Here is an 11,725-nt window from a genome sequence, read left to right on the forward strand (position 1 = left end):
CGCATGTTCGTTGCAGTCGAGGAACATCAGTGTACTGTACTGGCTCTGTCACTCAAGCAGTCCTGCCGTCAGCGTCATGAGAGCCTTCATTATTGTGAGACTGATCGTAACGCTCTGCCATTCACATGGCTTGGAATTTCTCTTTGATTATCGTGGGTACTTGCATACTTATTTCAGTGGCTCCCTTTGCCTAGCGTTCCCAGGCGCGCCGGGTTGTTCCTACACCCCGACCAATCACGGACTCCCTTCACACGCAAAATCATCAGGCCTGAGCCCACTATTGTATCCGTACAGAAACGTTAAAAGTCTGCTGCGTTGCTAATCAGAACCATCTCAAAAATATCTAGCTGCGCAGTGTGAAGGCGCTTTGTTACCAGCGTGCTGAGGTGTGGTGTGAGCACCAGAACTGCCGTGCAGTCCGCGTCTCGTTCTGCGCCTCTGCTGCTGTCAAAGGTAGTTCCAGGGGCTTTTTGCATACCGTCAAGAAAAATCGCTGCATCTGACGCGATTACGAACATTCCCCACCACCTCCTCGTAGCCCCGTGTCAACAAGCATTCGATTACCATGTTGCCTAAGAAAGTGTCTCAGGGATGTACGGTTTCGTCTGACACTCCGTCGCTGCATCAGATTGAACGATTCCCTAGAAATTGGCTTTGCTGAATCAATAGCCTGATTTTGGCCTGACGCAGGTCAGCGACCTTACAAAATACATCTAAATGTATACACCAAACGGTATGCTATGCAATTACTTACAGCTATGCGTAATTTGGCGCGGCTACGCCATGCCGCTCGAAAACCATCCGAGAAAAACCTTCAGGGGTCAAATTGACCCCACCCGAGCGCATGTTAAAGGGGACGACGGCGGCAGTGAGATGCTGACCCCGGGCCGGTCTTGAAAATGACGACGGCGGCAGTGAGATGCTGACCGCGGCCCGGTCTTTAAGGGGACGACGGGGGAAGTGAGGCGGCGCGGGTCACGCACCGCACGTCCGCGCCGCACCGCCGCCGGCCGGCGCGCGTGGCGCACGTGGCACGTAACGCGGAGCTGTGCCGCGACGCCGAGCTCGGGAACATGCGCCACGTGACGCGGCGTGTGCGACGGCGCGCGTTCCACGCCGTAGCGCCGTCGGCGGGCGGTGCGCTGCCCCGGGTTGCCGGCTTCCAAGCGGGCCAGCGCCTGAGGGCCGGTTCTGTGCACTGGACCGTGTGGCGACCTGCAGCTGCTTCTCGCGCAAGGGGAGGGGGCGGGGCCGCACCGTGTTTCGCTCTGCCGAGTGCCGCCGGTCGGTGAGCGGCGGGCAGACCTCGGGACTGGCCCGGGGAAGCGCGGCTGATCTCCCGTACGCCAGGCGCTGAGGCGGCGCGCGGCGACACACTCACGGCCCCAGCTGCGGTGGTCGTGTCTGCCGGCAGCGGCAGCTGACCGTGCCGCATTCACAGCTGGCCGTCATCTCACTCCCGGACGGCCTTCACACACGGAAGGCAGCCTTTCTGTCCGTGCGCTCAGTCACGCCCGTAGACATGTCGGGTGTGGGATTGGGACCTGCTTTCATTCCTTCAGCAAAATTCTGGCTCGACGCATGCACTTCGAAACCGCAGAGCACCATAAACGCCGAGGCGCTAGCAAGCGATTGGCACGAGCCGGCTATCACTGACGGGTACCACGTGAAGCGTGCTAAACGTGTCGATGATCGGCGGCCGGGGCTGAAGACAGCGCCGTAAAAGCCGCATTGGTTCTATTTTCGACGCCGAAGCTTCCACCACCGGATCACGCCAGGGGCGGGACCCTCTGCGGCCGATCACGGCGCCGGGGGTCGGGCCGGACAGTCGCCGCAGACACACGCGTCGTTGGATCGGCGCGGCGGTCACCGAGACGACGGGGCCTTCCGCTCGGCCGCCGCCGGCCGGGCCAGCATGACCGGCCGGGGCCGGGCATAACCGGCCGAGCGGCGCCGGCGGCGAGGCGGTCGGCACACGCCGTCATTGCGGCCGCTGCGCCGCGCCGCCAGATTATTTGTGACTTTCGGCCGGTTACGCGGGCTGATTTACCGCGCCGCAGGCCCGCTTTCGACGGCAGCAATGGCGTGACGATGGACCGGGAGGCGACCGGGCGTCCGTTAGCGCCGGCCCGCGCCAGCGTTCCTCTGCAGCGTGTCTCCTCCTGTTCCAGCTTCTCGGCACCGGGCGCCGACGCCGCGCCGCGGCCGCGAGCGGCGCATTCATCACCCGGACGGCACGCGCCGACGCCGGCATGCTCCTCCGCGGCAAAAACGCGGCTCGACGCATCGCAAAAAGCCGGCTGTCGGTGTGAGCGCGGCGCGGCTGTCGGCGGCGCCTGGGATGCTCGGCGGCCATGCCGGCCGGCGCCCTTGACCCGCCGTTGCTGTTCTCGGCGCCCGGTCAGGTCCGGCCAAGCGTGGCGGCGCCGCCGGCCGGCAGCGCGCCGCCCCCGCCGGGCCTGGCGCTGCGCCGGGAGGTCTGGGTCATCCCTGTCATTGTCATCGCCGCCATGAACGTTCTCGTCATGTTAGCGTTCGAGGCGTACGTGCTGCTCAAAGTGGCGCGCACGTCGCCCAGCCGGCGCCACGTGTTCTTGGGCCAGGTGCTGCTGGCCGGCCTGCTGCTGGCATCGCTCAGCGCGCTCACCTACGTGCTGGAGCCGTCGCCGGCCTCCTGCGCCCTGTCGCGCATCGGCACGGGCCTGGCCTATACGCTCACGTTCGCAGCCCTGCTCGTCAAGTGCGTCTTCCTCATCAGCCTGAACGCCGGCGTTTACCTGCCGGCCAACTACCAGGCGCTGCTGCTCTTCTTCGTGGTGCTGACGCAGCTGGTGGTGGAGGCGCAGTGGCTGGCCGCCCACCCTCCCGACGTGTTGGCCGGCGCCTGCGCCGCCTCCTTCCACACGCACCTGCTCACGCTGCTGTACGCGCTCTTCCTGCTGGTGGTGGTGGCCTGCCTGGCCGTGCGCTCGCGCCGCGTCAAGGACAACTACCGCGAGGCGGCGTACATCTGCGCGGCGGCGGCGCTCAGCGTGCTCGTCTGGTGCACGTGGACGGTAGCCGGCCTAGTGGCGGCGCCGCCCTACCAGGACGCCGCCGTCAGCCTCGGCCTGGCCGTCAACGCCGCGCTCGTCTTCCTCGTCATGTTCATGCCCAAGGGCCGCCAGCTGGCCGCCATGGGCAAGGAGGGCGTGCACCGCGACGACCGGGAGGACCGGCTCAGCCTCAGCTACGCCGACCCCGCGCGGGGCTCGCCCAGCTTCTACCACTTCCGACCCGTCAAGGTGCAGCCTGCTGGTGAGTAGAGCTAGGCCGCGGCCTGCCGACGGCGTCAGGTGAGCCCGCCTCCGTCTGATGAGCCTGCAGGTGCGCGTCCGGTCCGGCCCCGACTGCGGGCGCCTAGCTGTCGACGTTGGTGGATGGTTCCGTGCGTGGCCACGCAGCTGGGTGATGAGCACGGCCCTGGTCGGAAAATCACAGTTACAACTCCGGGTTGATGTCAACGTCGATGGCGGGGTCACAATTTTTTGCAGGACGTAGTTGTGAGGCGTGGCTGAATTTTGCACTTGGACGTTTTTTATGTGATACATTACGTGCTGAACTATCTTGTAGAAGAACTCTCACCTCCAGCCCTAACCTTTAGCCTCACAGGGAAAAAACCCTCACAGAGAAAAAAAACCCTCACAGAAAAAAACCCTCACAGAGAATCTCTGGTCCGAGGGACAGGTTTTCGGGTGTGGGGGGTTCTAGGGCTGAAGTATCAAATCTACATGCCATTCAACGCCATGCAAGCCGCCTGACCTTTCGGCCAGTTACCAGCTGTCCACCTTTGACAAGAAGATAGGCGCCTTTCTGAGATTCTCCGCTTTCAAACACAAATTCCGCCGCACAGAACGGCGACTGTCACAAAGTGACGCCGGAATCATGCATCCGGCTTTCCACCTACCGAGTCACGAGTCATGGCGGTCAACGGCGCCCTGACAAAGTCCCGTCGCTGTGCATCCTTGTTTTATCATGCTTGATTTGCATGGCAGAAAAATGAGATTCTTGGCGTGCCACACGAAACGATTCATCAAAGGTGAAGAGAGGGATTTGTCCGTTTGGAGGACAAGCGGGCAACTTTGAAGATTGTGCCACCAGGGGTTCGTGAGCCAGCAGACACCAGGCTCGACCGATGGGTGGAATTTTGCACCGATGTCAGATTACGCATCGCTTGGCAGGGACAGGATACACGATTTGACGAATGTGAACGATGCCATGACCTTGGTTGGCCCGCACCCTGTAAGAGCACCGGGTGGCAGCACGGTACCGACCCGCCTCCGCCAGCTTTGTCAGAGCCGGCTCCTTCAGCATCCCTGCCGGCCTCCCGGCGGCTGACCCTGTGGCTGACCCTGCCGGTCTCCCTACCGGCGTCTCCGCGGCTGACCCTGCCGGTCTCCCTACCGGCGTCTCCGCGGCTGACCCTGCCGGTCTCCCTACCGGCGTCTCCGCGGCTGACCCTGCCGGTCTCCCCACCGGCGTCTCCGCGGCTGACCCTGCCGGCCTCCCGGCGGCTGACCCTGTGGCTGACCCTGCCGGTCTCCCTACCGGCGTCTCCGCGGCTGACCCTGCCGGCCTCCCTGCGGTTGACCCTGCCGGCCTCACTGCCGACCTCTCTGCCGACCTCTCTGCGGCTGACCCTGCTGGCCTCCCTGCGGTTGACCCTGCCGGCCTCCCTGCCGGCCTCCCTGCTTGCCTCCCTGCCGACATCTCCGCGGCTGACCCTGCCGGTCCCCCTGCGGCTGACCCTGCCGGCCTCCCTGCGGTTGACCCCGCCGGCCTCCCTGCTGGCCTCCCTGCCGACCTCTCCGCGGCTGACCCTGCCGGCCTCCCTGCGGCTGATCCTGCCGGCCTCCCTGCCGACCTCTCTGCCGACCTCTCTGCGGCTGACCCTGCCGGCCTCCCTGCGGTTGACCCTGCCGGCCTCCCTGCCGACCTCTCGGCCGACCTCCCTGCAGCTGACCCTGCCGGCCTCCCTGCGGTTGACCCTGCCGGCCTCACTGCCGACCTCTCTGCCGACCTCTCTGCGGCTGACCCTGCTGGCCTCCCTGCGGTTGACCCTGCCGGCCTCCCTGCCGGCCTCCCTGCTGGCCTCCCTGCCGACATCTCCGCGGCTGACCCTGCCGGTCTCCCTGCGGCTGACCCTGCCGGCCTCCCTGCGGTTGACCCCGCCGGCCTCCCTGCTGGCCTCCCTGCCGACCCTCTCCGCGGCTGACCCTGCCGGCCTCCCTGCGGCTGACCCTGCCGGCCTCCCTGCCGACCTCTCTGCCGACCTCTTTGCGGCTGACTCTGCCGGCCTCCCTGCTGGCCCGCCTGCCGGCGCCTTTGCGGCTGAACCTTCGGGCCTGCCTGGGCTGATCCTGCCGCCCACCTCCGCCGCTTCCGTCACCCGTCCATCCGCGCCTCGGCCGCGGCCGGCAGAATCTTGTCAGCCCGTCACAGCCCGGCCAGTGACAAGAAGCTTCGCCGTTACGTAAACCCGGGGGCATGTCCGCCTGTTTGTTGCGGTGGAAGGGGCTTTTTACAGACGATAATCTCCTAAGCCAGCACACAGTGGCCCTTTGACGAAAAAAACTGCCGTCCAAGCGATTTCGTCAACGGCCCACGGACGGCACGCGACAATCCGGCCCGGGTCCGTCTCCGCGTCTCCACCCCTAGCGGGTTATCGCCGCGGCCGTTCCAGCGTCTCTACTCTGGGCGATCCATCATGTCTCCTATCCTAGCTCAACACCCCGAGCGACTGTCCCGCGTTTATCTCTGCGTCTTCACCGCCGTGCCCGCCAGCGTGTAGCCGCCAATAGCAGTGCCCTGTTGCGCACCTTTCGCCGGGGGCACGCTTGGCTGAGGGTGAAGGAGAGGGGGGGGGGGAGTGCCGCTGGAGATGGCCGTCTCCGGCTGAGGGCGAGCCAGGACCGCCGTCGTGGCGGCCGCGGTCTACTCCGCGGCTAGCCGGACCACCGCGGTAGCGCTACCTCTGACGGACCGGACCGGAGCGGGCCGGACCGGACCCCGGCACGGCAGCGGCGCACGAGAAGTTTGGATGTTGCTGATGTCGTGTGGCTGATGCATGGCGCCGCGCGCAGGCAAGCGGGCGGGCGAAGCGTCGCGCGGTTTCCCGTTGGAGAAACACGAAAGCAGGGCGTGGTTGAGAGTTAGATATAAAGGCGCCGCAGCGGAGTGATTTCCCTTCGCTATGCGCGACAACGTGCTCTGCTGGAGCGTGAGTTTGGCACTGCGAGTCTCTGGCCAGTTGGGAACGCCTTTGTCTGTTGTAGTTGGTCAGATGTAGGCGACACCCGCGCGCTACAGCTGGTCGACTGCAGATTACGGACTGCGAGGACTGCCTGGACGCTAACACATCCACCGTGCGTGGCCATTATCTCTGAACCATCTGCGCCGGAACAGTTCCAGGCTGTTAGAACTGGTTGAACTGGTAATGTCGCGGCCGCGACACCAAAGTATGCGTGGCCGCCGGGCTCATCGGCGTGCAGTGGCGCCGGATGCGAAAGTTCACAATGCCAGTGATTTTTCACCCTAACAGGCGGACACGCCGCGCTGAACTCACACACTTTTTACCGACTTTCAGATGACACACGGACTCGCTCGATATATAATACCGCTGATGACTGCGATGACAACTTAAAATGCAGTCTTGCACTAAATCCCAATATATCTACGTCATTTATCGATATGTGCAGCAGCCAACGAGTAATGACGACGATAGGGTAAAGCTACTAAATTTCAGAACGAGGCATTGTGATGGCCCAGTTATCACTGACTACATCAGGAGTACATGAAAAATCTACGTGCCCGTGTTTTTGCTTCTGGAAGGAAATTAACAGCGAAAATTGAAAAGGGTGGGAACGAAGTCTAGCTTACGTGCGTGAAATTTTGATGGAGGTGGGGGCAGGGCATGATAGGGATTCAAGGCAAAATGTGAAGCCGCTGTATCTGTTTAACTGTTAGAGACATCTAGAACGTGTTTGTGTTTACTTCCACTCATCATGCGAACCCCTTCTTCCGGGAAGCAACAATAGATTGCAACCGGTAGTTAAACTTTGATCGACAGTCTGCTTTCTTGAGCGTGGTACTGGTCATGGCATGAACCAGAACATGGTACTGGTCATCTGGCAGCTATCACCTCAAAAGCACATACCTTCCCACACGAGTCTTTAGCGCGATGTTTTACGGACTACACTTCTGATGATGTTGCCGTGCGTTAGGGAGGAGGCGTGGGTGTCGCAAGTCAAAGCTTTTGGCGGTCAATTTGTCCCTGCCTCATGTACCGCAGGGCCGCTTAAATGAGGTGGTAGAGAATGTGTCAAGTGGTATGTTGTGCATCGTTGCTGTGTTATGTTACGGCGGTGTTATGGGACCACAGTGCCAACGTACCTGGTCGTCTATGGCCTGTATGATTACCGGTGAATAGCACGCTGTCAACACGGAACGCCATAATACCGGGCTTCAAATAATTTGCTATCAGGGAAGGAGGAATTTTTCTTTTAAAAGCTTAGATGGAGGCGCCATCACCGATCCTCCTATGTTGCCCTGCCTATGTCCTGTTTTGCCCCAGTCTGACCTCCATCTTCCCCATATGTAAAGGAAAACGAGGAAGCTGTCGGTCGGCTGGAATAATTGCATCAATGCAAACAGAGATAACGGGGAAATGCTTGTGATGCATAATGATACACCAACGTTAATAGTGCAACAGAACCGGGCTGCTTCGTCCTGTTTTCCCCTTCAGTAGAAAGTAAAGCTTTAGATCCCCACGTTCCCCTCTTACTTAACTGAACAGAACTGAGAGCATGGTGATAGCCGCTGTTCCACCGAGACTGCCTAACGATCAAAAGTTTGATGAGATAGACGTTGTTTCAAGGCAGCCATTTCCAAATCTCGCAATTCTGACGTCTGCGAAGTTGTGGGCATTGAGCGCCTTCCAGAGCCCCGGCCAGCTTTCCAGCATTCCTATAACTCTTGTCATGTATGGATTGGATCATCGCCCAATCCGTCGTAAGTTACCCTTCAGCAAAAGATCATATCCAGGTATGTGCTGTTCCTACATCATTCTACGGTACACCAATGCCGGTTGCGCCGACCTTCCTGTTAGCTGCGCCGCCAGACTCCACGCAAGCGATAGTTGCGATCGAGTCTAGATCTTGTGTACCGGCCGCTGATGAGAGCAGGTGCACCCCGGGGCGTGCGCAGCTGTATGGAACTGCACACTTCCGGCGCCTGTCTCGGCCGAGTGCTCAGTCCTTCCCCATTCCAGCTCTCTCGTAACAGGCTGCGCTCGCCGGTTTCATTACCGCACGCTGCGTGCCTTATCTGTTCCAGTCTGGTTTTTATAGACAACGTGATGGCCACTCGAGCAATTACAGCCGTCCTTAAACGTTGTGCATCATCGATAATGGGGCCACCCGTTACTGCGAGTACAAGCATTTGTGTCATATTTCACAGCGAGTGATTCATGTTGGTTATATATCTGGAAGTTTTTGTGAAGGCGCGCTCAGAGCCGTTTGTCTACGCTGGGGCTGTTAAACTGAAGAAGGGCAGGTCACCTGCATCCGGCATTCGCCTGCATTCGGTAGCGGTAGAATGCATTGATGGGTATGCCGTACATTCGGTGCAGAAGTCCCACCGATCAGGGAAATGCAGGCTGTTCCTTCTGCTGAAACCTTCGCGTGGTCCCCGTCCCCCTCCCGCGGCTGTCCGAACCGTGTCCTGTCGTCCGCGACTATCAGCAGCGCGTCAGAGATCCGATCACAACGCTTCACCTGCGGCCGGCTTCCCAGTGTCGGGCCGGGACGACAGCGGGAAAGCCCGCCCGGGTGGCTACTGATCCGTGCTCTTGAGCCGCCGCGTTCATCTCAGCCATCAGCCCGGTCACGGCCGGCCGGCAGCCGCTGGCCGGATGCGGCAGGCACTGCAGCGCCGCTGAGAGCCGCACCGCTTCGCCCGTGTGCCCCCACCCGAGCGTCCCGCAGCTACCGGCCGGGCCCGCTGCGGGACAGCAACCGCCTCGCAGCGTCGGTTGGGGCAGGGGGCAGACGCGGTCAGGCCGGCAGCGGGGCCAGGGAACGACCGGCAGTGGGTCCTGGAGTGGCCTGGCCCGCCGCGGTGCCGACCCGTCAGCACGTGCAGCACCGCACCGACACCGCACCGCACGCCCAGCCCATGGCTGCGGCCCCGCACAACTGTGTCTGTCTGAGCTCCGGGCACGATGGCGACCACCCCGGCTGCCGATGACTGTCACTGGTCACTCTGTCACTGGTCATCCTGTCACTGATCACGCTGCACGAGCCGCTGTCACCGGTCGGGTGGCGAGTGCCCGCCCGCTGTCTGTGCCTGCCGCACCTGCACCGCACGGTGACACGGCACCCACTCAGTTGCAGATCACAGGAAGAAGGCGCCGCCGCTGCCGCTGCCGTCCTACTACCAGCCGCCCTACCTGATCCCGCGGTGCTCAGGTGAGGACGGTCGCCTCCCCCCTCCCCCTCCCCCCCCCCGCCACTGCGCATGGCTAGGGAGGCTGGCATGTCCGCTGGTGTTCGGGTGCAGTGTCTTGTCCCGGAGTGTTTGAGTAAGAGCGTTATCCTGTCACGTCTTGTTCGTGCATGACAGCTGACCTGATCCAGCACTGGCCGGGTGGGAGAGCTTGTCATCTGGGAAGTTTTTGGCGGTGGGAAGCGTCAGCTGAGACAGCAGCCGTGTTCATATGACATAGCTAACGGCACCCGACACTTCGTTAGGGACGGCTAGCGCCGGCATTGTTGTAACGCCCGCTTGAAGCGCTCCTGGCTGGCGTTGCTGCAGTCGGAGCGGTGTTTCTCAAACAGACCGCCCACCCAGGCGACAGCGCGGATACTTATGCTCGGCGGACGGGCTCATTGATAACTTAGTACTCTACCGAGCTCCCGAATGAAGATCGCATGATAGCTACTAATGCCCGACCGTGCACTGCCGTAATCTTTGCACTTACCTGAAACGGCCGGGGAAACGAAAAATGGCATCCAAAATGACAGTATTCAGTGTTTGTATTTTATGCATTTAGTGTGCAATTTAAAAGCTTTTTCTAAGTCAAGAGGGTCGCAGCTGCCCCTGGCTCACAGAATTCAGCAACACAAAAAACAGCATGTGCTGGCAACGATGTGAAAAGTGTACACGTCACCGTCACTGAGGTGGAGGTACCCGGGTGTTCTGAATTATTAATATGATGATACCAAAATAAAAGAGTTGCATAGCCTCGATCACGCAAAAGCAAAAGTATTGACCCCAATACCGTCGCTACAGCACGAACAAGATGGCCGACTTGCACGAGAATTAATTTTGGCGCGGATGACCAACCCATTCCATGCACAGCTACCGCAATTTATCAGTTGATCTTCCTTGATGTTGGCTTGGGCGTGTTCGAACACGCCGCCTTTTCAGTTATTTACGGACAAAAGATGACGTGCGCTCGTTTTGGATAAAGCAGGCTGTTGATATTGACAAACGATAGCAACGGTTCACCGAATTCCGTCACGTTTCTCGGAGCCGGATCGAAATCGGCGGCCAGCGCCCGGCAACAGGTCGGCGCGGCGGCCACGGCGGCGGGTGCGGCCGCGGCCGCGGCAGCCATCGGCACGGACCGGCTGCCGGCGGGGTCCGAAGGTCGCCCTGTCGGCCGACTGACCGTTACCGCAGGAAACACCCGGACGGATGGCTCCGGGCAAAAATGGGCCTAATCCATTTGACGTCGGCCTTTGGAGTTGTCACCGTGTGGTGTCCCCCGGCTTAGAGCCGGGGGAATATCAGACAGCTTACGCGAATTCCTTTGTCTGGTGATGGAAACTGGCAGAGAAGTGATGACATTTCTGAGCCTTTTGCCGCCGCAGCCAGGACAGGTCGGGCTAAATGGCAATCTCCGGAAACCAGGTCTCAGCGCTGTGGTATCACGACTCGGCGTCCGCATGCTGACCTTAATTCGCCTGCTGAATGGCTTGCAGCCACCGCTCGCGCTGCTGGACATGACAGAAACAGCTGCTGTCAGCAGTGGCACTGCACAGCCAGCGCTGGCTGAGAATCTGCGGCCCGGTTCAGGGTGAACGCTCCATACGTGGACCTCGTGTTACACTACGTCATTACGGGTCATTTCAGCTGTCATAAACTGTGTGATCACCGGCTTTTAACCGTGCTGCTAGTCATCACGGTAAGTGAGGGGCACGAAGGGCTCATGGGCCTGTGGTCTTCGAGGACGAGCAGGAGGAAATAAAAGGCGCCGGCCAGCCTTGCCTTGTGGCACACGATCGATGCGATGATCGCTGGTGCCACCCGCTGGCGCTGGCTGTTATCGCTGTCACGTGGTTGTCTCGCGCCCAGGAGCGAACAGGCTGAATTTGGACTGTCCGTTGGTGCATTAAGTGTCAAACCTCGATTGATGTAACCGCTACCGCCGCATTGGCTCAAGATCGTAGTCACGTAGTGTTAAGAGGCACTACATTAGTGTTTTTGAACAAATCTTGATTAATGTACAGTGGTGAAAGGTCACTGCTATTTTGTGGTATGATGGTGCGGTGTGAGTATAGCGACTCTTTTATTCCGTAACCATCGTGAAGTTATGCTTTTGCCTGTCACCGTTCAAAGCACCTCAACCATGGCGTAAGTGCCACATACCCCACACAAATGGGTTTCTGCTCTGCGAGCCCGC

General features: G+C 60.5%; 1 protein-coding gene across 1 annotated transcript; it reads left to right on the forward strand.

The window, feature by feature from the left end:
* Positions 1-2,453: 2,453 nt before the first annotated feature.
* Positions 2,454-11,123, forward strand: LOC119109929 (metabotropic glutamate receptor 3; the record flags this gene model as incomplete). The annotated part of the gene is made up of 3 exons (XM_037233674.1): positions 2,454-3,297; positions 9,426-9,506; positions 11,119-11,123. Coding segments are annotated over 3 exons (930 nt in total), but the record flags the coding sequence as incomplete, so codon positions are not given.
* Positions 11,124-11,725: the final 602 nt, after the last annotated feature.

Source organism: Pollicipes pollicipes, unplaced genomic scaffold (assembly GCF_011947565.3).
Source record: "Pollicipes pollicipes isolate AB1234 unplaced genomic scaffold, Ppol_2.1 Scaffold_7231;HRSCAF=8579_pilon_pilon_pilon, whole genome shotgun sequence".
NCBI classification, from domain to species: Eukaryota; Metazoa; Arthropoda; class Thecostraca; order Pollicipedomorpha; family Pollicipedidae; genus Pollicipes; species Pollicipes pollicipes.